The sequence below is a fragment of the Camarhynchus parvulus genome, chromosome 1, assembly GCF_901933205.1.
Source record: "Camarhynchus parvulus chromosome 1, STF_HiC, whole genome shotgun sequence".
In the NCBI taxonomy this organism is placed as follows: Eukaryota; Metazoa; Chordata; class Aves; order Passeriformes; family Thraupidae; genus Camarhynchus; species Camarhynchus parvulus.
This window is the reverse complement of record NC_044571.1, coordinates 115,062,551-115,089,388: the sequence shown is the minus strand read 5'-3', so window position 1 is coordinate 115,089,388 and position 26,838 is coordinate 115,062,551. Positions and strand designations below refer to the sequence as shown.

Below are 26,838 nucleotides of genomic sequence, written 5' to 3'. Positions count from 1 at the left end.
TGTTCTTCCCTTTTATTGAAAAAACAACCCAAAAAATCTCTCTTTTAAAAAATGCCAGGTTATAGAAGGGACGTGTGGAACGGGAGATGCCAGAAGGGAACCACAGGACAGACAGACAGACAGACAAAGCTTGGAAAATCTTTTACACTTTCTGAGAAGCTTCGTGGCTGAGCACACAGAAGTAGCATATTTGATTCTCCCCCCCAACACATAAAAGGTTTTTATATAAAACAATCCTCTATCCCCCCTTAGATAAATACAAAAATAAAGCAAACTGGTTTGCGAGGGGTTGGTTGTTTCACAGAAGGGTTTTGTCCTGAACTCCTACCAGAAATGGAAAGGTGGGATTGGAAAAGGCCCCTGGACACAGAGCCATATGACAAAGCACTGCCAGGAAAAGTAGGGACGCTGGGGCAGCATTGGTGATGTGTTTCCCCTCCTGAGGGTCCCCAACATCCAATTTTGGAGTCCGCCCCAGAGCCTGGAAGGCAGGCACATAGACCAAGCTTAGCCATGAGCTGCAGCACATCTTGGGTCCAAGATTAAAATTACTGCTAATCCAAAATGGAATAGGACTTCAGGACAAAAACAGAGGCCATGATTCACTTTCTTTGCCATTTGACTTTATTGGTGTTACTTTAGCAGGCTGCTGGGAGGCGGCTGGGCTCCGAAATCATTTTGTTTTCCTCTCCAGGGCCAGGCTGTCGTGCAGCTTGGACACCTCTGGCTCGTAGGCCTCCATGACTAACGTCCCGTTGTTATCAAAGAACTTGGCAATGGACTTGGTGAACTCGGCTTCCCTCTGCTGCTTGGTTTTCCCACTGATGAACGTCAGCTTCAGGGTGTACTTGTCATCGAACCTGTGGGAGGGCAGACACACCTCAGAGCAGGGTCCCAGGGGGGAAAACCCTCAGAGCAGGGTTCCAGTGGACAGAAACCCTCTCCTGTCTGAGGGGAAATCCCGCCTGGGCACTCACAATCAACACAATTCACGGCCTTTACACCCTGCATTAACGAGAAATGAAACATGAACCCTGGTGGCAGAAAAGCACTCGGGGCTGCTCCCATTCCTGAACAAGGACATGATTTGGTGGAGCAGGATGGATTCTGAGGAACAGGCAGTGTTGGGGTGGTCTCTTGAGAGGGAGGCCTGCCCTGGGCAGCCTGGAGCAGGCGGCAGGTACCGTTTGAGGCTGGAGGAGAGCTGCCAGACATCGTCGGGATCCATCCCCGCCGGGTCCTTCCTGTGGGCCACCAGGAAAATGCTCTTCTCCTTGTATGAGGTATAGATGGTCAGGATGCCCATCATCACAAAATAGGTGCAGAGAGTTAAGGAAGTCAGGAAGGTGCAGGGAGAAGCAGAAATCAGTCGCTTGGATCCCCTCAGACACTGTGGTTCAACCACCTCTCGTGACACCTTGATTGCAAACAGGGTGTTTGGCTGATGCTCCATCAGCGTGAGAAATTAACTAATAAATCTGAACTTCAATGATTTGTTATTCACTCCCTGGAAGTGCCCAAGGCCAGGCTGGATGGGGCTTGGAGCAACCTGGTCTAGTGGCAGTGTCCCTGCCCATGGCAGGGGATGGGAATGGATGGTCCCTTCCCACCCAAACCAGTCTGGGATTCTCTGGCATTTGCTGGGAAAACTTGAGACTGAACAAGCCACAGAACGATTTGCTGGGCATTCCCCCTAAGCACAGACCGAGCAATTCCTCTTTCCCATTTCTGGTATTAAGTAATTTCAAGTGCTGCATGACAAGCCACCCATTTGTTCCAAAAGCCACCCAGAACAGCCAGGAACAGGGAAATTCCTTGGGATCACAGAATTGTTTAGGCTGGAAAACGTCTCTGAGACCACTGAGCCCAACCATTCCCCCAGTCCAGGCCACCACTGCTCCTCTGCATTGCTGAGCCTCATGGGGTGAGCTGTGGAGTGGATCCAGCCTGTGCAGCAGCACACAGCTGCTGGCAGGAATTTCCTCTTTCCCCTCTCAGTGTCTGACCTGTGGTATCAGGGAAAAGCAGACATGTCTGGAACCAGACTGTGGGTAGAATAAGAAAAAAGGATGTGCTCAGACCAGCCAAATTTAGGGGCATTACAGCCACACAGGCAGGAACTTTCCTATCACATGAAAACTCTCTGATAATCAGCCGATCTGCACGTGGCAGGAAGAGCAATTCCCTGAAAATGGGAACGTCCAGAAAATACGGAAAATCCAACCCCTGACAGGCTCAGTGAAGGATATGAGACGACACAAAAGGCAAGGACGGGTTTGGATTCGGGAAAAGGGTGCAGGTAATCCCAAATGAGAGCCACGATGGCAAAGAGGCAGGAGATTGTGCAGATGAGGAGGCGCCCGTCGATCAGACGGAAGTTCTCCACGTACTTGTACTTCTCCAGGAGCACCTGTGGGAGAGAGAAGCGGGCAGCTGAGCCTCTCGGGAATGTGCCACGCTGCTCTGGGCAGGGAGCAGCCCCAGGGGGGCACAGGGAAACGGAGCAGAAGGTTTGTGGGGAGTCAATGCCTGCATCAGGCCCCACAGGCACGTGGCAATCACAGGAGATGCCACCAGGGACCCGGCACGGCTGCGGGCACAACCCACCCCAGGAAGCAGGGAAGGAAACCAGAGGGATTCCCAGGAGGGCAGCTCAGCACAGAGACAGAGAGCTCACCTTTTTGGCAGAGTCGTCCAAGGAGTTTTTCACAGCTGAACCATCCCACTTGTCGATTTTCACTGGCTTGTCATCGATCTTCCACTGCAAAGGAAAGGCTGGAGTGAGGGCAATCCCATCCCAACCTGCTCCTGCCGAGAGCAGCAGCACAGGGGGCAGAGCAGAGAGCGAAGCTGCTTGGGAAAGCCTGGCTGGACAGAGGGGATCTGCCTGGGCAGCCCTGGTGGGTGTCAGCCCGTATGCCCGTCACAGGCTGGATGTGGCTCTGGCAGCAGCTTTGGCTTTGCTTCCCCATTTGCTGCTCCCGCTGCCATGCCCAGGAAGGGACAGCTGGATGTGCTCTGGATGTGCCCCTGCTTTCCAGCCACACTGCTGCACACACGCTCCTGGGGCATGAGGAAACTTTGAGAACCCCCAGCTGCCTTGGTACAAGGGGAGGTTTAAAAGGCACAAACAGGAAATTTCCGTTAAAACCGTTCTCTGGAACAAGAGCAAAGGACTCTGCCACTCTTCACATTTATTCACATCTTCTGCAGGAATGGGTCCCTCCCCAGTAACAATTCCCAGCTTTTCCAAGGGCCCACCTTCCCCTGAACTGCACCATTACTGTTTGGTGACACATCAGCCAGAGCCCTGAGTATCCCAACTTGTCCCTTATTTCAAACGGGGCAGTGTCTGGAGCTGGAATCTCAGCTGAGCAATCCTCACTTTCACTCCTGTCATTTTCCTGCTCTGGAAGCTCCCAGGCTGGATGGATTAACTACCAGCCCAAAGAGCTCCCTTCCCTCCTCTGGAAGGAGAAAACCACTTTAAATACAATGTAAAACTCGACCTGCTTGCCCTGCAGCTGCACAGGGAAAAGCCCAGCTATCCCCCAGGCCTGGCACGAGGGAATTCTGAGGCACACAGGGAATGTCACTGTGTGCCCATGAGGCTTATGAGGCACAAAAGGATCTAAAAACCACAGAGAACCGGGACAGAGCTCTCACACTAGTGTCTGGTACCAAACATTTCAGGTGGCTGCTCCTGAAGCATTTCCTTCCAGGGTTAATTAGCACACAAGGTAACTGGAAGCCACGGCCTTTGCCCTGAGAGAAGAGGGTCGAATTGCTTCCACTATTTATTTTTGCTTTTACGGGCATCTACAGCAGGTGGAGGGGGATGGCCAGGGATGGAGGGAGGGTGCCAGGGGAGGATGCTCAGGGCTGAGGGGGGGGATGCTCGCGGATGGGGATGCTCAGGGATGAGGGGGGATGCCCAGGGCTGAGGATGCTCAGGGTTGAGGGCAGATTCTCAGGGATAGGGATGCTCAGGGCTGAGGGGGGATGCGCAGGGATGAGGATGCCCAGGGCTGAGGGAGGGACACCCAGCAGTGAAAGGTGGAAGCCGGGGCCGGCGATGGAAGGCGCGGGGCTGTCGGGGCGCTGCCCGGGGTCCCGGCCGGGGCGGGGGCCGCTCGGGGCGGCCGAGGAGCCCCGCCCGCCGTACCTTGTCCAGGAGCCCGTTCCGGCCGCTCTTGGCCGCCATCTTCTCGCCGCCTCCGCCCCCGCCCCGCCCGCGACACCTGGGCGCTCCTGATTGGCCGCGCGGCCGGAAGTCCGGACCCCTCGCGCCGCGCGGCACGCTGGGAAATGCAGTCCGTCCGTCCGCCATGCCCATGGTCGGCAGGAGAGGCTCCCGTCATGGAATCGCAGGGTTTGCGTTCGGAGCGGCCTTAAAACCCATCCAGTCGAACCTTCCACTGAATCAGGCTGCTCCAAGCCCCGTCCGACCCCAAAAGGGCTGCCCAGGGCAGTGGTGGAGTCCCCACACCTGGAGGGATTTAAAGCCCTGTGGATGTGGCACTTGGGGACATGGGTTAGTGGTGGCCTCGCAGCGCTGGGGGACTCGGTGACCTTGGAGGCCTTTTCCAGCCCTAACCCTTCCACGGATCTATGATCTCCAACAGGATACAGCAGCCCTGTTGTGCGGCTGAGCCACACGAGGAGGATGCTGCTCATTCCTCCGTAATTAGACCCTCCATGTACAGCTGCCATGACAAGGAACCCCATTTTCCATCGCAGCACATGCCATGCTAAGCTAGATGGCCACTGGGGCTGATCCGATTTAGCTGCTTTGATGCAGGATATCAGTTTTATGGAGGTGCCAGTGGAGCTGGAAGTGGAGAAAGCAGAGCTTGAGCACGTCCTGCAGCAGATGGCAGGGATCTGGACAGGATGGGCGAGTGGCACCTGCCTCTCCCTGCCCACGTGGAAACACGGGCTCAGCTCTGCCAGGCTGCCACACAGAGCCTGCTGGGCTCCCGGGCATCTACAGCCAGATTAACCCCAGCCCAAACCCAGCGGCTGGCAGATCAGCCTCGGATTAAAATGGGTTTGTCCCCAGAGGAAGGGGGACATGGGTCTCTGAGCTTTTCCAAGCAAATGATTTTGTGATTCTATGATTACTCCACAACCTCCTTCGGATGGAGTGTCACCTGTCAGGGACAAGCAGCGGCAGGATCCTGCTCGTTTCCAAGCACAGCATGAAGCAGGGAGTCTCACTGTCAGAATCTGTTTTTATTCTGTTTGAACCTCGGCCTTTGCCCTGCAGTTCAAGTCCCGGTTGCTGTTAGAACAAACACTGTTATTTGTACACATTAGCCGGCGTATTTCTGGTTTGTGACAATTGTTTCACGAGCAGGGTTTACTCTGTTTCCAACAACAGAAGCCACAACATGAGGGACGCCTGCGCGCCATTCCACTCGCACGTTTCACGCATGCAGGCCAGGGCGGGTGCCTGCCGGTGTGTCTGTGTGACACGGGGCTGGGCTGGGACACGGGGAGCAGCGCAGAGCCCGCAGCCAGCCGGAGCTCTGCTGGCCAGGGGGAACACAAAGCACGAGGATTTACAGCGGGGCTGAGGGAGGCGCAGCGACACCCAGGCTGTGAGAGCTCCCCGCGATCCCTGCCCGGCCCAGCCCGGCTCTCCGTGGGCACACAGAGGAGCTGGCTGGGGTGCACGGCGGTGCCAGGGGCAGGTGGCACACGGGGATCAGCCCAGCTCCACGCTGGTGACGCCCCACAGGGCTCCACCACGGACAGAGGGTGGGCTCCATCTCGTGCGCTTCCCCTCGGCCGTGGGACAAGCTCCTTGCCGGACAACTGGGGGACAGGCCGGGCTGCCCTGCCCTCGCAGCATTGCTAAAGGCTTGTTTTCTGAGAGTCTTTAAGGCGTGGATCTCCCCCTTTGCTTTCGCTGAGAAAATGCAGAGAAGCGCTTGTTCAAGCTACACTTTGTGACTGCTGTGCACTGCATGTACAATAGCATTGGAAGAGAAATACTGACAATAGACAACGGCGTCATACAATCGATCAATCACCTGGCACCATCCCTTTTGGCACTTTTCCTTCATTTATCTCATCTGGCTGACTCCCAGCACAGACCTTCCTGCACGGCTTTTCCCAGGCAGAGAGCTCCAGAGGGTCAGAAAGGAACTTCCTGGGAGCTGGAGGCATCTTTGGCAGACACAGTCCTTCTGTCAGGGAGCCAACCCCAGCCCCTCCGCAGGAGACACTTTGGGAGGGCACTCCCACGCCCCTGCTGCCCCACAGCCAGCCGGGAATGCCTTCATCCCAGAGGGAAGGCAGCTGAGGGTTACAGAGGACTTGCAGAGGAGCGTGAATAAATACTTGGTTTAATCTCGTGTGCTGCATCCAGAGTTCAGCAGGAGGTATCTTCCTTCTCAGCTGGCATGATTTCTGGCAAAGGTGACCTTTACAGGGGAGAGGCTGGGTGCTCCTGCTCTTTTGAGTGTAATTATTTACAATTTTCGTTGGTTTTTGCAAGCTTACACAGACTTGGAGAGCGTTAAATTAATAAAACATTCATCCTGGCTTTGTGTCGCCGCAACCCTTCCAGGACAGGACTGTGATTGCACATCCCAAGGTCTCCTTGAACGCAGATGCCATGGGCTGTGCGTGATGCCTGGGGAGCTGGGATCTCTGTTCTGGGAGCACGGGAGGTCCCATGAAGCTGTTTTGGGCTGGGGACAAGCTCCAGCCCAGGCACTGCCTCCTACACTTCTGCCCAGCTTGGATTTGGGATCAGGAAATCATCGCACAAACCCCTAAACACTTATAAAGTCTTTTCAAAAGAAGGTATTTAAGACACTGGCATAGTGCATTGGGCTGTGACATCTGCTTTAAGAGGGGAAAGAAAAGATACATTCAGCGTGTAAATAGATTTTTTTTGTGGTGTAAGCAGCCCAGGCCCAGCTGAACCCCCACAAACACCACGAGAAAAAGGAAACTGTTTAGGGAAGTCTGTTTGGGGCTCCAGGGATGAGCCGCAGAAAAGGGGGCCTGCAAAAAGAATTCTACATCTGAATGCACCTGGGAAGTGCACGTTGCAGCTCAAAATGTTGGGAAAACCAGCACAGATCCCGGGTTAAAGCTGTGGCCCTCCCTCCTGAGCTCCCAGGGCAGACCCAGGCCATCACTACTTCTCTCTGTGCTGCTCTTCTGGGTCCAGCCAAGGCTCTAATTCCTTAATTTCCTTCTAACTGACAGCTGGACAGAGGAGCAGGTTTTGGTTTGGGCCCAAAGCAGCACCTGCCAGGCTGTGGTGCAGGAGAGGAAGGCAGAGCAGGCCAGGTGCCACCAGCCCCAGGTACAGCCTGAACCATCCAGTGGTTTGTGTGGCAAGGAGATGCAGAGATAGAGATATATATTATGGAATCATTGCTATAAGATCTCTCAAAACAAAAGTGTCGATCTGTTGAAATATAGTATTTAAAATATATAAATTTTACCCAATAAAATATAAGATTTCTTTTTTCTTTTTTTTTCTGTTTTTTCTTTTTTTAAATCCAGTTCAATTAGGGGAAAAAAAAAGCCTGCCAGGGTCCTTGCAGTGAAAAAGAAAACCAGTTTCTGTTTTCTTTTTGACTGTTGAAGATGGAGGGAGGAAATGGGGCAATGCAGTTAGACCAGATCTGTCTACTTCTGTGCACTGGCTGCCCTCCCTTCACAGGATCCATGGGGAAGTTTGTCCCTGCACTGTGCTCATCCCAAGAACACCCCTGCCACCTGGCACACGGAGGGGCAGCACAGGTAAAGCCACAACCCCTGCCCCAGACAAAGGTCCCCATGGGCCTCGAGGGTCCCCGTGAATACCTGCAAGGCAGCTGCCACGGGCTGAGTTGGAAGGGTACTTTTTGAGCTAAATTACTGGAAATAATCCATGAAATTAATCCATGGAAGAGGGTTAGAAACACTCAGAGGGTGGCCTGCCACATCTGGGCAGAGAACACGCGCTCCACCAAGCCCAGGCTCTGAGCCAGCTCTGCTCCGGGCAGCTTCATGCCTGGAAGTTTGTAGTGCATCACTCACCTGAGCTTTCTTAGTGGTTTGAGCCTGAAGCCTGGAAGCTGGAGCAGGGGCAGGTTTTTCAGTAAAATCCTTATTTCAGGTCTTTCTTTTCACTTCATTTGGCTTTCTGCTTCAAGAAAGTGACAAATTATCTGTACTACTGCTGCAGACAGTGAGATACATTCATTTGGAAGTACTACTGGGGGGCTCTGTTTAGGACTCCCCAGGAGAAATACAGAGCATGGATGAGAGGCTGACCCCACCACCAGATGCAGCCTGAGGGAGAAAATGGGGCGGACAGAGAGGAGAAGACTCTCAGGCAATTTCTGTGAGCAGAGCTCAGATTTCTCTTGGGATGGCCCTCATACCCACATTCACAGCCCTCCCACCTGGAGATCCCAGGTGTGCCTGCCTGCCCGTGGAGGCCTTGCAGTGTATTCACAGGGATCACAGACAATTCCTTCAGACCAACGGACCTGAGGACTTTTTCCTCATTCTCTCTCTTTCTGTTAAAATCTGAAAGGACGCTGGCTTCTCTCTGAACTGGACCCAGAAATGTCTTACCACCGAAACGAAAAAACAACTGCGTGGGTGAAGTAGGGCAAAAAATAGTTTTCCTCTAAGATAATCTGATAAACCTCACTGTCCCGTAGAAAGGCAGCGTGGCCCAGCAGTGCTACTTGGCCCCCAGAGTGCTCTTGGAGCGCAGCAGGTACCGGTCCACGCGGACTCTGCGCCTCTCCACCGTCCTGTTCTCGCTGTCGAAAATCCGCTGCAGGTGCAGGGCCAGCCTCCTGTCCTCCTCCTCCTGCTGGAGCTTCTGCTCCACGTCCCGGCCCTCGGGGGGCAGGCCCGCCTCCCCCGGGGCCGCGTGCCTCAGTCTCTTGACGGAGCCGTTGTGCTCCAGGTGCTTCGTTTTGCAGCGTCTCTTGCGGCCCCGGCGCAGCAGCGGCGCCTGCTCCCCGAGGAGGTTCTCCACGGAGCTGCAGGTGCTGTTCTGCACGTTGATCAGCTCGCTGTTGTTCAGGTACTTCAGCTGCTTCTTCCCCGGGGCCTTCATGGGCACTGCCAGCGCGCTGTTATCAGGCAGCGATGCGCCAATGCCCATGAGTCTCCTGCTCAGCACTTTGGGGCCCAGGCTGAGGCAGGATTTGTCCATGAATGTGTTCACCTTTAGGTCGGGGACCTCAGCCACCCGTGTGTTTAGGGAGGTTACATTTGATCTCACATCTGGTTCAGCGGCACCGTCATCAGTGGCTAAGGCCTGTGAACCCCTGCTCTTCTCACTCCCCCTTCCCAGCCTCACTTCACTGACAGAAGGGAGGAAATCCAGCTCAGGGCGAGGCTCTCCTGTTGTGTCAGGTGGAAGGTGATCCTCCTGCGCTTGTGGCTGCTCTTTAGCGCAGCTGCTGGCGTTGGTGACGTCAGGAACCACGACGTCTTCCCCAGGCTCCGAAGCCAAGGACGTAAGGGTTGCTTTAGAGAGAGTCTTTTTGATCTGACGTTCCTGAAATATCTGCTCCCATTTCTTCAGTATCCTAGGACTGGCCTCATAGGTGGTCGGCTTCTGCAGGCTGCGGTTCAGGTTCCTGGGGGTGGACTTGATGATGAGGGGGCTCAGCACTCTGCCGTCGGGCAGCCTCTTCGGGGGCGTGCACGGGGAGCAGACGATGGGCTTGAAGTGGTTGAGCTCCTCGGAGATGCTGTCGTTGCTCTCGGGGCTGATGGAGCGCTCGGGGCGGTGCAGCGCCGACAGGGAGGAGGCGGCGCTGAGCAGCAGGCGCCGCTCGGCGCTCAGCTCCGGCGCCGACAGGCAGCGGTGGTTCTGCGCGCACGACAGCACCCCCAGCAGCGGCGCGGCCCCGGGCAGCACCTGCAGGGGGAGAGCACAGCACATCTGTCCTTACGAACCAGCTGCGGGGCTGCTGGGAGGTAACACCAGCACTGGCAGGGAAAAGAAACAACGGGAAGGGTTCCACTGATTGGTGAATGGGAAAAGATATCTGCTTTTACAAATAAACTTTGGGTTTGCTGATAACGAAAGCAAGGATCTCTTGCACCTGGCTCAGGTTTTGCTCTGTAAAGAGTTTTGTTATTTTGCCTTTTATTAAAACTTTTTGTTTCCAACACTACCACAGAAGCCATCCTGCTGATTTTATGCCTTCTAAGGTAGCTGAGCTATCTTGGGTGTGAAATAGATCCCCAAGAGCTTATGAGACCTGGCTCAAGGAGACCCATATTTCAGTCCAGCAGAATCGGGGTGTCCAATTTATATCAGTCTAAGAGCTGCTCTTGCCACAAGTAACAGCCACTCTGATGGCAAAATCACACAGCCACAGGAAGGTTTGGGTGAGGAATGGCTTTAAAGGCCATCTCATTCCACCCTCTTCCATGGGCAGGGAATAGTTTCCCACTAGTTTCCACTGGACCAGATTCCCACAAGCCCTGTCCAACCTGGCCCTGAAATGTGTTTTCTCTTTACCTGGATAAATCTGCCCACTTAGTGGTGTTAGGCTGATGGCTGCACTAGATGACCTTAAGGGTCTCTTCCAGCCTGGATGATTCTGGAAGACAAGGAGAAGCCAAGAAGCACTGCACCACCCTGGCTGAAGGAAACCAAGCTCCTCAAGGGAAATTATCTCCAAATTATTTTTTGCTCCCTTCCAAGCTGTGGGAGAGAAAGAGTAAAGACTTGGCCCAGATATAAGAGGCACCTGGATGTGGCCCTTGGGGATGTGGGTTAGGGGTGATTGTGCTGGCGCTGTGTTGACTTGATGGCCCTGAAGGTCTCTGAATCTGAATGATTCTCTGATTAAGAGCAACATTTCTTGTCATCTCTAACACAGTCCCTGAATGCTGCTACACTTGGCATAATCCTGGCACAAATAAATCACAGAGGTAACAACACACACAACTGCAAATTGTCTTCTTCTTAGCACTGAGATGAAATATTTGTATCCAGCAGCTACTGCGTACAGTAACAGCCTTTCCATGCTTAGTCTGAAAGAAGGTTTTTTCCTACTCCCTTATTTTGAGGTCAAAAAAGGCTTTTGGAATGCTCTGTACTGGAAATCTAACAGGTCACATCCATAGAGCATCCTCTTAAAAAAGAAGTCAGTCCTTGGAGGGAAGGTAAGCCATGGATGTTCACTTTGGGCTCAGTCCAGCTCCCAGCAGCTCAGGTGGCAGACTGCACAGGTTTCTGTTCCTCATGGGACCTCTGGATCTGAACCCTCCCCTTCTCCATCAGGGATGAAACTGATCCCAAGAAGGACGGGTGTCAGCACGAGGAGGGGGAACATCCTAGCACGAGCAGCTGTGGCTGCCCCATCCTTGGAAGTGCTCAAGGCCAGGTTGGATGGGGCTTGGAGCACCCTGGGATATGGAAGGTGTCCCTGCCCAGGGCAGGGGGTTGGATGAGCTTTAAGCTCCCTTCCAACCCAAACCATCCTATGAGGACCAGGCCTTTGTATCTTCTATAGTATGGAAGTGCCAATGTACCATGATGTCAGGAAAGCAATGAGTTTTGCTCTGTTTAAAGAGCTTTGGGGAGAAAGGGAAAGGAAGAGAGGATTATTTTCCTAAACTGCTAAAAGATTTTTCACCTGGCTGAGGAGTCAGCCTTGAAAAGAAAATGAATCACAAAACAAAAGCCTGATGAGAACCCTTTCAAATTCCCATTAGCCTCCACCACTACACAAGAACCCTGACACCTGTCTGCTTTCTGTTTAGTAATTCCTAACCCAGCAGGTTTTATTGGGAGCCACAGGGAGGTGATTGGCCCCAGGGCGATAACAGGGCCACAAAGCCCATATTTGATATCTCCAGATTACTGGAGCTGTGTAACCTCAGATAAGAACGTTTACACACAGGAACCTGTTTCCACACACTGCCTGTACCTTTGCTTTGGTGGCTGGGGCTGATCTCTGCCTGCTCTTGGATCTCTCCTGAATGGTGTCGTTGCAGCTCCGGCTCCTCTCCACCTTGGAGGTTAAATTCCTGAAAAGCAGATGGGTGAGAACAGGAACCTTGGGAACAACCAGCTCACCAGCCCTGGCAGCTGCTCCCTGAGGGAGAGGCACCAGCCTTGGCAGCACCTGGCTGGCAGAGGTACCTCCCCTGCCCTCGGGGCAAAGGGATCCAGGAATCCTGGATTTGCAGCAGAGTCCTGCTCTGTGTTCAGGGGCTCTGCATGAAACACGGACACCTCTGCCCACAGCCCATGATGAACTGAGGCCAGTGCTGAGGAGGAAGCTGGGGAAAGCCCTCTGCTTCCCACCTGGAAACACACCTGCTTATTCAGCTGCTTCCACTGTGTCAGGCAACAGCCTTCCAGGGAGCCTGGGGCTGATGCCATCCCTTTGTATCTGTGCTGCAGAAGGGAACCAGAACTCCCGAGTTCCTCCTACAGAATTCTGATTTCTGACTAATGGTTTAAATCTACAGGCAATGATTTTTCTCCTTCATGGGATGAACATTAACTGCCTTAACTTCCAGGTAGGAAGTAATCAGCCAGACACCACATTCTACCAATGAGCCTGCTCTAAAATTCCAGGGAAAAAATCACTTATTTTAGATTGGAACCACCATTTGAATTAGAGCACGTCAGGTGTGCTTAAAACAAAGATGAAGAACATCTTTAAGGGACATTAAATAAAGTGTCAGCCTCTTACCCTGAAAGGAAAGCAAAGGAGTAAGCACTGGTCTTGGAAACAAAAGCTGAGCGGTGTGTTTGCTTGCCTTGGAATGGTTCTTCGTTCTCGGAGTCCGAGAGACGCTCAGGAAACTGAAGTCAATCAAGGAACAGTTAGCTGACATGCACAACAGAAAGAATAACTTGGAAAATAAAGCTCTTTCTTGAAAAAGTGTTGAAGATCCCCAAATCCCCCATTTCTGATTATACTGACAGGACATAAGGCACAAAAAACACAAAAATAAGCACATAGCTCCTATAGATAGCTGTTAGTCATCCAATAAAGGTAATTTATTGATCAAGAAATTGTGGGAAAATTCTACAATAGGGGTTACTACACTCAGTCCCCATGGGTCAGCCCATCGAATGGAAATTTTAAGAGCGTTTCCTGCAGAGCCTCCCAAACGAAATGGGAAATAGGCAGAAGTCAGCATGAAGAATGTGCTGAACTTCAGTTGTACAACTTCACTGCAGAACATTCATGGAAATGCATGCAAGCCTGCAGACCAAGGATATCCCCAAAGCTGTGGGGATCTGCTGTGTCAGGAAGAGTCACACAGCAGAGGGTAAAAAGAGGGACAGAAACCTCTGGAAGAACACCTGCAGTCATAACAGACCTTAGAAGACAGTTCTCATTAACAAGGATCTTAATAATCTGCCAGCTCATAGCCTTCATAAACTATAAAAACTCAATCAAGGAATCCTGGAAAGCCAAAGAATGAAAACCTTGACATCTGGGCAGGGAGGAGAAGCATGAGCTCACTTACACAGTCTTGGTTCCCTTTCAGCACTACAGATTCATCTTTTTTCTGCTGTTCCTCCATTTTTCTTTTCCCTACGTCCATGTCATCTAGGATGAACTTGTGAATCAGATCCTCAGATGTCTTTTCTTCTTGTAGTTTCTCTTCTCTCAGCTGCAAGTAAGGACAAGAGAGATACGGCAGTTATAATTTGAAGGCCCACACGTACAGACTGGAAAGAATAAGAGTTTGGTAACATCATTTAATTTTGTGCCTTCATTTCTCCACTCCAGGGTAGAGCCACTGCCCTGGAGGTTCTCCCTCCATCCCCCAGCCACTTTCCCAGCTTGTGCCTTGCCTCTTCCTCAGCTTAGACACAGCCCAGGAACAGTCTACATCTCTGTACACAGAACAGATCCTCCCTCCTTCCTCCATCCACCCAGAAGTTATCCACACCTCTGACTGACACCTCTTTGTCCTGCTCATGAACCACAGCACCAGGAGTTCATATCCCTGGGCTTTTCCTCATATTTGGGCATAGGCATCTCAGGTATTTAAGAAACTCCCTAACTCAAAAAGGCAGCAACAACTTATTCCAAAAATATTTACTGTTTCTCTTCCCTGCTGGAGGAAGGGAAAACCTCAGAAGTATGGACATAAGGATGAGAAAGAAAACAGAGTTCACAAGGCATTACAGGAGAAGCACGTTGTGATTTTCAAACTGGCAAAGACCCAAATCCTACTGAATCCAAGCCCCCAGATATGAGGAAGAGAGAAACAAGGGGGAAAACAAAGAGGAAAAAAGGCAGAAACCAGGAAAAACACCCCTGTTTGGCTGATTGTGGGTGCTCTGCAAATATTTTCAAAGACCGGTTTGACTCCTTGCTCAGAGTTGTTTTAAGATGTATCTTTAAATTCCTCATCTATTAATAATCTCAAGCAATAACTACAACAGTGTCTGACTAACACAGATTGTGACCACATGATGCAGACATGATGAATAGTCTGCTCTAAGTCAACAGTATTTCTGCCTATTTGGAAGCACCTGAAAAACAAATTCACACCAAGATTTATCATAAGGATTTTTTTTTTTTTGAGCTGGTTGAAATACCACCCAGCACTCGTGTCCCTCCTATGTTTCTTATGTGGAAGAAAGTTATATGGAAATATTCACTTTTCTGGCTAAATTATAAAATCGACAGACATGAGAATATGTAACAACACAGGAATATTTAAGGATTTTGGAGAAATCCATGGCACAAGTAGTGTGAGGTGACAACTCAAGCTTTGCTGACAGTGAAGTCAAAAAGGCAACAACAGGATCCTAATCCTAATTAAGAGAATACAAAAACAATTTAGGTCCAGAATTAAGGCTGCAAGCAAAATCAAACTCTAATGATAAAATCTGTACTAATTTCAAAAATAATAATTTGAAGTAGCCTTAATGTAAATTGTCTCCCAGAGAATTTCCTTCCAGACGTGGCAATGCTGTGCTGGGACAGGAGGACAAGAAACTGAAACAAAGTAGTGTGAAACATGTACCCTGGAGAAGGACCTCATGTTCTCTGAGCAGCATCTCTGAAATACTGGAGGCAGGACCAGCAGCTGCTGTGAACAGTTATCAGAAAATGCATTTTAGTCCTTTTGGATACTGCAGCTGCAGGGGGAAAAAATGTACAAGCAATCGACAGTTGTTCACTCAGAACCACCACTCCTGACACTACCATTAATTCCAAAAGTTGGGCAAACTCACGTTTGGTATCTTCTCTTCCCTGCAGGACCTGTCCAGGTCTGCTGGCTCCCGGAGCCTGCTCCTCTGCCCTGGCTCTGGGAGGCTGCATGTCAGCACATGCCTCAGGTGGGAGTTTCCCTCCCACTCTGTGTGTGCTCACAAGCAACAGACGTGCTTGTGATAGAGAGAAAGACAGCTGGACAGGATGAGTTAGGGTTTGAGTGCACAGAAATGACAGCCTCCTCTGGAAAAACATAAAATGCAAGAGCACCAAGGGCACAAAAGAGGAAAACCCAATCCTGCTGTCCTGCACAGGCAGCAAAGATCTATCTCATTCTGAAAGGCAGCTGGGAAAATTAAGCTATGAGATAATCCATGTCAAATTAAGTCTCTTCAGTACATAATTACAGTACCACTTTGTTTTCAACTGCAAAAAGGGTGGAATCAGGTCAAGAGTTCAGATATGTAAAACAACTCGCATCTGGGAGATGTAAAAAGGTTTGGAAATGCTCCTGTCCCTTCCTCAAGAGGACAGCCCAGGTTATCCCCATTCCATGGCCAGGGAAGCTGGGATGAAACCCTGTGTCCTGAGACAGGGAAGGAAACCAAATCCTGTACAAGCTTAGATTCCCAAACCTGAGTTCCTGTCTCCTCCCTGATTCAGAAGTTCAGAGATACCAAGAATCTCTTGATAAGTAGCAACAGTGACAATTTTGAGATCAGCTTCCCTACAACTTCCTGACAGGAGGGTGGAGCCAGGTGAGAGTCAGTCTCTCACCCCAGGTAACAAGTGAGGGCTTTTCCCTTGTTTAAATGATTCTGTGATTCTATTCTGATTCTGTGAACAAGGAAACAGTGTGACTGCATCATCAGTTGTCATTTTACCAGCCAAATCTCACTGCCATTTCCTCTCAGATGACGATTCACAGAATCCCCTCCCACATGGCTCCTTCAGCTGAGCTTCAAAAAACCAAGTTTAAACTGGCAGGGGGAAGAAACCCATCTCCCATCGGGCAGGGGGCAAGAAGAGGAAGGCAGCAGGCTGAAGGAGAACAAGACAAAAACATGCCCAAATGCTGGAAACATGATGAAGTATTTCCTTCTGACTGGGAGGGAAGGGAGAAGGGCTGGCACTGGACTGCATGTGGTATTTTTTTGCTGAAGTCAAGCTGTAGCTGTAAAAACCTTTTCAGCTGCAGCCTGACCATGCTGCGGACGTGCTCCCTTAAATCTGACAGAGAATTGTTGCTGAAAATGCCAAAGTCCCACAGCTTTGCACACAAAGTGTCCCTGCCTTCCTGGCAAGGCACCTCAGTGGGAGAAGAGTTTGCAATTCTTATGAAGAAGAGATTGCAATTCCTATGATCAGTTAAAGAAATACTCAGCCACAGCTATCTTAGTAACCTGCAGTGACAGTGCCCATCAGTGTCACTGCTAATTCCATACATGGAGAAGCAGGAGGGAAGACCCTTCCATACTTTTTAACTGTCTCCTCATACATATCTGTCTCCCATACTAGTTATCTACATGAAATATCACCTATTTTCCTACTCAAACAAGGCTGTTTTTAAAGACATTTTATTCTTGGCTAAAAAAATTAGAAAGCTCTAGTCTGGAATAGTTTGCTCTGGAGGAGAAGGATGTTTGAGGAGAAGGAGATGCCTTATGCTGCAAAAGCCTTTATGGAATTGCATCCACAACCAAACAGTCACTCCAAAGAAGGTACATTTCCATGTTCTGGAAGGCAGGCTAAGACAGCAAAATTTGGCTTCTACATGCTCAATTACAGCCATTTCCTGAACTGGCTGAACAGTGTAAATAGAATAAATGAGCTTTGTTAAAGAACAGGAAAAAAGAGCCCTTCAGGTTTCCCTGCAGGTAGGGTGGCATTCCTGCAGGAAATCCAAGTTGTTCTGGAAGAAAAAACACAATTACCCAAAATACTGACCTTCCTTAGCTGGCTCTCATATTCTTCTCGGAGCTCTCCTGTTTTGCTTAATTTAATGGGTGCTCTGAATATAAAGTCTGGAAAGAAAAGGGAAAAAAAAGGAATTATTTTTTAGTGCAGGATAGCTGGTGCTGGCCATCATTTCCCAAAAAGGGTGAGATCTCCAGAGGCTGCACAAGAGCTTCTGCAGCACTTTTTCCAACCCCAGATGTTTATACTCTGCCACTGCTATCACAGCTCTGTTGAACATACAGAAACATCAGGAGGAGGATGGCCCAGCAATCCCACTTTGCACTTCCCGAGTTTCCTGTGAGATTCTCAAGAGTCCTTGACAAGCAGTTAAGCAATCAGGGAGCACTGGGAGGATGTAAACACAGGGCTGAAGGAACAGCCCCGGGATGTCACAGGGAATCTGAGTCCTGGGAATAAACCCAGGCTTCAGGCACAGGGAATCTGAGCCCTGGGAATAAACCCAGGCTTCAGGCACAGGGAATCTGAGTGCCAGGAGCAAAGGCAGGATCCAGGCACAGGGAATCTGAGTGCCAGGAGCAAAGGCAGGCTTCAGGCACAGGGAATCTGAGTGCCAGGAGCAAGGGCAGGATCCAGGCACAGGGAATCTGAGTGCCAGGAGCAAGGGCAGGATCCAGGCACAGGGAATCTGAGTGCCAGGAGCAAAGGCAGGATCCAGGCACAGGGAATCTGAGTGCCAGGAGCAAAGGCAGGATCCAGGTGCCTGCTGCAGGCCCAGAATGCCTCCTCCACACGCCCTGCAGCACCTGCACTGCTGTCCCACGGATCCTGAGCAAGCACAGCCCTTCCTGCTCGCAGGGCACTCCCCGAGCAGGGGTTTGAGGGGAAGGATGCTCTGTCTGGCACAAGTTCCTGTCCTGCTCCCACTTCCTCCCTTTCCCCTCGGGAGGTCAGAAGCCAAAAGCACACTGGCACAGGGTTACAGCTCAGCCTCCATCCCTGGAGTCTCTTATTCCCAAAGGAGTCCCTAGCGTGTATCAGCCTCAAGGCTCCCTCCCACTTCCGTGCAGTGCAAGTCTGGGCAAGCTGCGCTTCAGCTGGAGGAGCCTGGAGGCAAAGGGAACAAGCAGAACAAAACAGCAACCCCTGGACAACCATCCTGGCTCAATCCACGTCGCTGTTCCAGGCAGGGTGCAGCACAGCTCATCATCCCAACGTGCTCCTGTCACGATGGAGCAGGTTTGGGCAAGGAGGAAACATCAGGGGCACTTCCTTTCCCCACCCTGCTAAAATTAAAGGATATAAACCAGCAGCTCCACCACAGGTTTTCACAGAATCCCAAGATTATTTAGGCTGGGAAAGACATCTGAGGCCACTGAGTCTAATCTGTGACCAATCCCACCTTGTCACCGAGCCCAGAACAATGAGTGCCCCATCCAAAGTTGTTTTTTGGACATCTCCAGGGATGGGACTGCAGCACCTCCCTAGGCAATGCCTCATCACCCTTTCAGTGAGGAAGTTCCTCCTGCTTTCCAAAGTGAACATCCCTTGAGGCTGTCTCCTCTTGTCCTGTCCCTGTTCCCTGTGAGCAGAGCCCAAAACCCCCTCCCCAGCTGTCCCCTCCTGTCAGGGACCTGTGCAGAGCCAGGGTCCCCCCTGAGCCCCCTTTTCTCCAGCTGAGCCCTCCTCACAGAACTCCCCTTGGCTCCATCTGCCTCCAAATGACAGGTACAAATGGCAGGGTGGGTGAACCAATAATCTCATGTAAGCAAACAGATCATAAGGCCTTTTTTCTCATTAAAAAAGCTGCTGTTTCCTCATACTCACACGCCTGCACGAGCCAGGCTTGTTCCTAAAGGACAACACCCCAAGTGTCCCTACACATGTGATAAAAAGCCCAAGTGATGCTGGTGCTGGGGAGGCCAGGCTGCATTCCTTGCTCCTGCAACCAGCCACGCTGGAAACCTTCCACTGGCTTCCCAAAATGTTTTTTCAACTGTGGCCTTGAGCGGTTCCAGTTCTTTGTGAACTTTATCAGGCTGAAATTGCCACGGAGACAGTCCCAGGAGCAGCAGCAATCTGTAACTCGCCTGCAGCAAGCTTCAATTACTCCTCAGTGTTTAAGGCTTGTCTCCAGAGCTAAAAAAGCGGAGTTTTCCCCTCCAGGGCACAAGCCAACCCGAGGGAAACACGCAGCAGGAAAGATGAGCCACGTCAATGCTCTCATTTCTCACTCGGGGTCAGCAAGCTGAGGAAATTTTAAACAATGGAGTAACATTTATGTCTAAGTTGTGGTGGTTGAGCTAAAGGGGTCCAACACCAGGTGGAGGCAACTTTATCAACAGTATCTATGCACCAACTTGTATATTTTACAGATGGGTCAAAGAGAGATAAGCCCCCAAATCTCCGACTCTGTATAGAAGAGATGAAACCAAGAACACATGCAATGATGTACATCTGCATTCCACAGAACTCCAGAATGGGTCAGGCTGGCAGGCACTACTGTGGGTCACCTGGTGCCACCTTCCTGCTAGGACAACAGCAAAGAAGGCAAAACCATGGAAGAAAAGGCTTTTTACTGGATTTTGCAGCAAATCTGCCTCTTGCCCTTCCTCTCGAGTGATCTGTGGGTCAGCAGAAGTGGTACCTGAATGAAGCTGACTCTGAAGGGCTGCTGGGATGTTCCTTCCCAGCCTGGGGACAGCACTGAAACAGTCGTGGTGGCAGATCAAACCTGGCATCCTGCGTTTTCATGCTGGCAGGCAAGAGTTGCATCCTATTGTGCTCAGTCTTGGAAAAAACAACTGATTTCTGCACAATCTGAGAGGACAAAAGATCTTCTAATTATTTAACATTGGTTTTCTTCATAAGAGGCATCTCACTTGCAGCCTCCATCCCCTTGAGCGAGTCCATCCTTTCCACACCAGCTCAGAAGTGCGTCTTACACACACACCATCCCCGTGGAGCCGCACTCCTGACCAGCACGTTTTATATTTACTGGCAAAAGATCCAGAAACCTCCATCTGGCGAATTCAGCAACATGGGCCGACTGAGAGTAAAGCTGAACTCGATTCAGAACGCTCTGGCTCCCTGTCTGTCCTTCAGAGGCTCCTGGGTTCTGCCAGACCCACGCCATCGGGCAAGTGCCAGCTCTGCCCCCAGCTCCCATGGAAACTTTCAGCTGGCTCTGCAGCTTCCATTTGCCTCCAGGTTTTCATTACTTTTCCTTCTAACTCCTGCAGCTGAGGACGAAATCTTCAATGTTTTCAAAACACAAAACAAGAGGTTAGGGATTTCCTGACCCTGGCACAGGTGTAACCACTACTCAACTGGAAAATTATTTTCCAAGAGTTAATGATCCACTGCCATGCCCCTCACACTGACCACTGGGGCTTAATCACTCTCTTCATTCGATTAAAAATAATTTAAGAATTGTGGAGTGCTGGAGAGGGGACAATGAGCAAAGAGATGGAGGTGCAAGTCCTCTGACAGCCTCACGGCACAGTTACTGCTCCCAGAGAGGCACCCTCTCCTATCTTCATAGGAAATCCTAAATTTAACTCACCCCACCAGCAATACAACACTGTGACAAGGAGGAAAACAGGGATGGGGTCAGTTTTAATCAGTTCGAGCAAATCACTGCTTTTCCCGAGACAGGGAAAGGCTTCTTTGGGATTGCCACTTCCAAACTTGTAGCACTGTGGTCTTGAGACAAAAAAACAACCAGCGACAGGCCACAGAACAACAGAAACAACAGGAACTCAAGGAATCACCAGGAAATGCTCAAGAAGCAGACTGGTTTGGTCCAGCAGGGAAAGGGGAAAAACCACTGCCAAAAAAGGACTGGGAGGAAGGAGGGGGAAGTCATTTTACAAGTCTGGCAAAAACACAGCACCCCTCCTGCACGGGCTCAGCTAGTGACTGCTGTGCACTGCTGCTGGGCAGAGGAGAAACAGGAGAAATCTGACTCTGAAATGGCAAAGCACTCGTTCTCTCACAAACCAGGCGCAGCACCTCGCTGCAAACATATCCTGCTCCTTCTCCTTGGCCAACTGAATCCTCCAACAGCCTCCAAGCCTCCCATCTGCTGCTCCTCTCTGCCTTCCAAGGACCCCACCAGGCAACTGTTTCAATATCAGAAACCTCACTGAGCAGACATTGCAGCTCCAGCTCCCAGTCATGGCATCTCACGTTCCACGGGCCGCCTTCCCAGGGGCTCCATGGAACCTGGAGGTGCCCAGAGAGGATGTGGGACCCATGGCCACCTGCATCCTCCTGGAGCAGCAGCTGGGGCCAGGCTGAAGGCAGCGGGGCAGCTCCTGGGCACCTGATTGCCCAGCCCATGCCAAGACACAACACAGGCAGCGAGAGTGTCCCTGCTGATTTCTGTCCAGGGCTGCGACAAGGACTTGGACTTTACACCTATCTGGTCACCTAGAGCACAATCCCAGCCTCAGGCAGGGTCTGAGGGCTCCTTCAGCCCACTACCATGGAAGAATCCCAAAGGGAATAACGAAAACTGGGACATGAAACCACGATTAATGAGCCGGTTTAAGCGGGAATAATCAAGGGTATGTCAAGTGGTCATACCGAGTAGTTTTAAATATTTTGCACATTTAAAGTGATTTAATTAAAGACCTGAGCTTAATCAGTGTTTGATTACAGAATCACATAATAACTGAGGTAGGCAAAGACCTCTGGAGACCCAACCAGGCTGCCCAGGTCCACGTCCAACTGGGATTTGACTCTCTCTGAGGATGGAAACTCCACAAACACCCTGAGCAACTCGTGCCAGTGCTTGGTCACCCTCACAGGAAAAGGTATTTTTCCTATGGCCAGTGAAACCTGTTGTGTTTCAGTTTGTGTCCTTTGCCTTCTGTCCTGGCCCTGGGCACCACTGGGATGAGCTGGGCTCTGCTGCCTTCGCTGCCCCCTCTCAAGGGCTACAGACACTGATAAACAAATATATAAATGTACACACTACATGCCCATTGGTAAGGCCACTGTGACTGGGACAGGTTTGTGAGGCTTGGGAGAAAGCAAATGTCACCCATCCCTTCAGGCAGGGCAAGGAGGACCGACAGGGTCAGCCCCCCCTTGGCTCCTGGGAAGCAGCTATTCCTGGAAACCCCTTCTGACCAAGGACAAGGTGTCTGGCAGGTGGGCTGCTGGATTTAAGGAAGGGAAAGCATGCTTAGCCAATGTCTCCATGGTGAGATGGCTGGCTCAGTGGAGGAGCACAGAGAGCAGATATAGGGACTGTACAGATCACCTCATTCCCCCCCTTGCCATGGGCCTTCCCACTGTCCCTCCTCCAGAGGAGCCGCTCCCAACGCTCGGCTCAGCTCCCCCTGGACACCCCATCTGCTCATGGATTCAGCAAATCCTTCCTAAATATCTTCCAGGTTAGTGGGGTTGGTTCAAACCACCAATCTGAGCTGTTTAAGCTCATCCTGCCAACTCTTCCCACAGCCAATTAGAGGGTGCTGACACAAGCAGGGAGCGGGAGACCAGAAACGCGCTCGGAAAGGAACGGGCTGGGCTAAAAGGATGTTTATCTGCAGCTTAAACCCTTGTGTGCTCTGCAGGGCTGCCCTCAGCACTGCTGCAACACCTCTCCAAACAACAGATCCCAGCGCACCCCGAGTTCTGACAGCAGCAGGGTGGGCATCTCCAGCAATGCCAGTGCCTCAGACGAGGATTTCTTTTGAAGGGAACACAGGGAGCAGTTTTCTAGGAGTTGAGAATGCAATGAGCAAACGTGCAGCTAAAAGCCATGAACACAGGGATGATGGACTTTTCCTACATCAACAAGCGACCAGGACTTCCCAGGGTGCAAAACCCTTCCTGTCTCGACGCAGCACAAACCTGCCCAACTCCTGGCAGCACTGCTGGAACCGTTCACTTTTGGGCCAACATCACCACAAAACCACCCGAGAAAGTGGGGAAACATCCCCGCAGCTGGCATCCCCTCCATGGGATGATGCTCTCCATGCCCCTGGGCACGTCCCGATGTCCCGGGGCAGGGTGGCTCAGCCCCGGCGCCCCCTCCCCGCCCGGCCCGGCCCGGCCCGGCCCGGCCCGGCCCGGCCCGGCCCGGGCTGAGCCCGCGCCAACTCATCGCACCCCGCCGTGGCCCCGCCCCCGGGCACAGGCCCCGCCCCGATCCCCGCGGATTCCCGGCACGTCCCGCGGTGGCCCCGCCCCCGGGCTGAGCTCATCGCACCTCCCGCCCGCCGGCCCCGCCCCCCGGGCTGAGCCCCCGCGAACTCACCGCGGCTCCGCGGCAGCCACGCCCCCAGGCCACGCCCCCGCCCCCGCGCCCCCCGCCCCTCCCGGTGCAGGATGGGGGGGGCGCAGGTGCGCCGCCGCCGCCGCCTCAGCCGCACCTTGCTCCGGCGGCCGCTGCTCCCCGCCCGCTGCTCCGGCCGCCGTGGTGGCTGCGGGCTCGGCCTGCTGCCGCCGGGCCCGTGTGGAGAGGCGGCTGCGGCACAGCGGGCAGCAGAGGCCCGGGCCCTGCAGGCAGCGCTGGAAGCAGGCGAGGCAGAGCGAGTGGCGGCAGGGCGGCGTCACCGCCTCCACCAGCGCCTGCCGGCACACCGGGCACTCGGCCACCGCCAGCACCACCGCCTCCTGCTCCTCCTGGGCCGCGGGCCGGCCCCGCCGCCGCCGCCCCCGCACCGCGGCCCGGCCGCCGGCACCCGCCGCCGCCGCCGCCATCTTCCCACACTTTGAAGGGCCGCGGCGGCCACGCCCACCCGCATAATTCATGAGGGGGCGCCCCCCGCGGCGCATAGTAATGAGCGCGCGCCGGCCACGCCCACTCATGAATATTCATCGCCGCCGCAGACGGCAGCGCCCCCTGCGCCGTCCCGGTCCCGGTCGGGACGGGGCGGGCTGGGCACCCGGTTGTTGGGATAAATCATGGAATCACAAATGGGTTGGGATGGAAGGGGCTTTAAAACCCACCCAGTGGCACCCCTGCCATGGCAGGGACACCTCCCACTGTCCCAGGCTGCTCCAGCCCTGTCCAACCTGGCCTTGGGCACTGCCAGGGATGCAGGGGCAGCCCCAGCTGCTCTGGGCACCTTTTCCATCCTCTCAAGGAACAACTCCTCATTCCCAATATCCCATCCATCCCTCTGGCAGTGGGAGCCATTCCCTGTGTGCTGTCCCTCCATCCCTTGTCCCCAGTCCCTCTGCAGCTCTCCTGGAGCCCCTTCAGGCACTGCAAGGGCTCTGAGGTGTCCCCACGTGAACAGCCCAGCTCTGCCAGCTGTGATTGTAGCGGGTGGCTGGTCTCTCTGTCCTTATCCCGGCCCTTGAGCCCTTTGTTCAGTCTTCCCTCTGCTGTCCGGCTGAGGAGGGGGTGACGGAGCAGCTTTGGTGGGCACCCGGCGTCCAGCCACAGTTAAACCACCGTGGATGGTGACTCAGAGCAAACCAGAGGAGGCAGAGCCTCTGCACCAGTTGCTATGGAAATCTCTTGCACTTCTCTTCTGCTTCCCATCTCTTTACTGGGGCACCGAACCAATCTGTCTTGTCATCATATTTTAGCAGCCTCTCTGATGGATCCTCCCAGCTACGTTGGGTTGGCAGAAAGGAAAACGTGGCTGAGAGATAGAGGTGAAGGCCTACACCTCTGAGCCGCCCTGAGCAGGCTCCTCTCTCCTTGGCTGGAGAGAGGAAAGGGCGATCCATGCCCAGGAAACAGCCTCTCCATGAGAGCCAGGAACTTGCTGGGGGATGTCATTAACTTTCCATCTCAGCCACACTTCTATCTTTAGTCGTCTCTGGCTGCTGAATGACTAAAAGGATACCAGCATGTGGATCCCTGCTGTTGTGGGCTCCATCAAGTGCCAGTTGACAAAAAAGTTGCTTCTCGTGAAACAAAAAACTCGTGCTGACTTTACTGAGATGAGTTATGGCAGCGGTTTGGGACTGGCCCGTGTCCAGCAGTCTGTGTGTCTGTCCCGCAGAGGCTGCTGGCCACAGTCACAGGGAGAGTGCTGTTCCTGAGCTCCCAACAAAGCTGCTGCTCCCAGCATCAGCCTGGACCGGGAGCTGGGCACCGGGGAGCCCCCAGGAGGGACAGAGAACGTGGGAACAGGGGACACCTCCCTGCCGAAGCCACCTGCAGGACAAGGAGCTCTGCAGAGTGCCAGGCTCTGGGATTTGGGAAGGGATCTCTGCCACCTGCGCTCCCAAATTGCTCCTGCACATCCAGCCTTGGTTTCTGCATCTCCAGCGACCCAAAGGCCCACAAGGGGCGGTGGTTTTACACGGCCAGAGGGCAGGGTTAAATGGAACACTGGTGAGGAATATTTTACAACAACAGTCATAAAGAAACGGCACAGGGTGCCAGGGAAGCTGGGGCTGCCCCTGGATCCCTGGCAGCGCCCAAGGCCAGGCTGGACGGGACCTGGAGCAGCCTGGGACAGTGGAGGTGTCCCTGCCAGGGCAGGGGTGGCACTGCGGGGGCTCTGAGGTCCTTTCCGCCCCAATCCCTCCGTGGCTCTGCAGCTCGGGATGTGCCGAGCTCAGGGCTGGCCTGCAGAGGGAATCCTAAGCCCGTGCAAGGCTCCAGCCTCAAACCCTGCCGTCCCCAGCCAAGACCTCAGCCTTGCCCAGCCTGCTGGGAGCGTTTCCCTGCTGCTCCCCCGTCCCGAGCAGCTGGCAGGGCTTTGGCACCGCCGCTCCTCTTGCCCGCCTTCCATGGGGAGCAGGTGGGACAGGTCACGGTGCACACACACTGTGCTCTCCCATTTTCCCTCTCTATCCTTCCCCCTTGCTTTATCCAGCCTTCCTGCACCCCTGCCCCTTGCTTGGTTGCTGATCTCTGTCCCTGGAGGAGAATCTCTTACCACTGCCCTCTCTGTGTCACTGGTTTGCACAGATTACAGATTATCTATTTGGGCTTGTGCTTGGAAACATGGTCAGACTCTAAAAAGGGACCAGGTTTCCCATTCCAGGCTGGACTGGGTGCTTCCATCAGTAAATTACCTTCTTGAGCCTCACCAGTCAGTGGCTGCCCCAAACCCTCCCAGAATTGTGGCTTTAGAGCTCCTCAGAGCCCACGGGCTCCCAGGCACGGGCGAGTGTCACACACTGGAAGGAATCCATGGGAAACCCTCCGAGGAGCATCCCCCAAGCACAGCCACCTTCAGGAGACCTCCCTGAGGAGCTGTCACCAGCGCTGGTCACCCAGGAGGATGGGAGCAGGGAATCGCGGGCTGGGCTGGGCTGGAAGGGACAATAAACTCATCTCATTCAAACCCCCCCGATGTGGGCAGGGACACCTCCACTGTGCCAGGCTGCTCCAAGCCCCATCCAGCCCGGCCTTGGACATTGCAGGGATCCAGGGGCAGCCCCAGCTGCTCTGGGCACCCTGAGCCAGGGCTTTTCCGCCCTCACAGGGAACAATTCCTGCCCAATATCCCACCTAACCCTGTAGTGTTTGAATCCCCACGGGAGGAGAGGAAACCCATGAGGCTCCAGGCTGAGGATGGGATTGTGTGAAGGTGTGGCACAAGGAAAATGTGGGCTTTGCTCGATTCAGCTCTACCCTGTGCAATATGGCAGAGAAAATAATTCCATCTAAAGCCCATCTGACACAGCTTGGACTTGTGGCAGCCTGATGTGGGGTGCAGTGACTCCTCCTCAAAGGCAGGCCAGAGATAAAGGATATGGTCACCAGTCATAAGGAACAGGGGAGGAAGACTGTGGA

At 53.0% G+C, this 26,838-nt stretch overlaps 2 protein-coding genes across 2 annotated transcripts; both read right to left on the bottom strand.

Annotated features, from left to right (window-relative positions):
• Positions 1-42: 42 nt before the first annotated feature.
• On the bottom strand, positions 43-4,226 carry SPCS2 (signal peptidase complex subunit 2). Its single transcript, XM_030948206.1, has 5 exons — positions 4,166-4,226; positions 2,678-2,761; positions 2,250-2,410; positions 1,185-1,319; positions 43-860 (listed from the first exon to the last, which is right to left on the bottom strand). Exons 1-5 carry the CDS (start codon positions 4,202-4,204, stop codon positions 674-676), a joined length of 606 nt encoding a protein of 201 aa, XP_030804066.1. The 5' UTR covers positions 4,205-4,226; the 3' UTR covers positions 43-673.
• A 996-nt stretch (positions 4,227-5,222) lies between these two features.
• On the bottom strand, positions 5,223-23,906 carry RNF169 (ring finger protein 169). The gene is made up of 6 exons (XM_030947900.1): positions 23,501-23,906; positions 17,142-17,218; positions 13,489-13,635; positions 12,702-12,814; positions 11,928-12,027; positions 5,223-9,901 (listed from the first exon to the last, which is right to left on the bottom strand). Exons 1-6 carry the CDS (start codon positions 23,904-23,906, stop codon positions 8,705-8,707), a joined length of 2,040 nt encoding a protein of 679 aa, XP_030803760.1. The 3' UTR covers positions 5,223-8,704.
• Between the last annotated feature and the right edge of the window lie 2,932 nt (positions 23,907-26,838).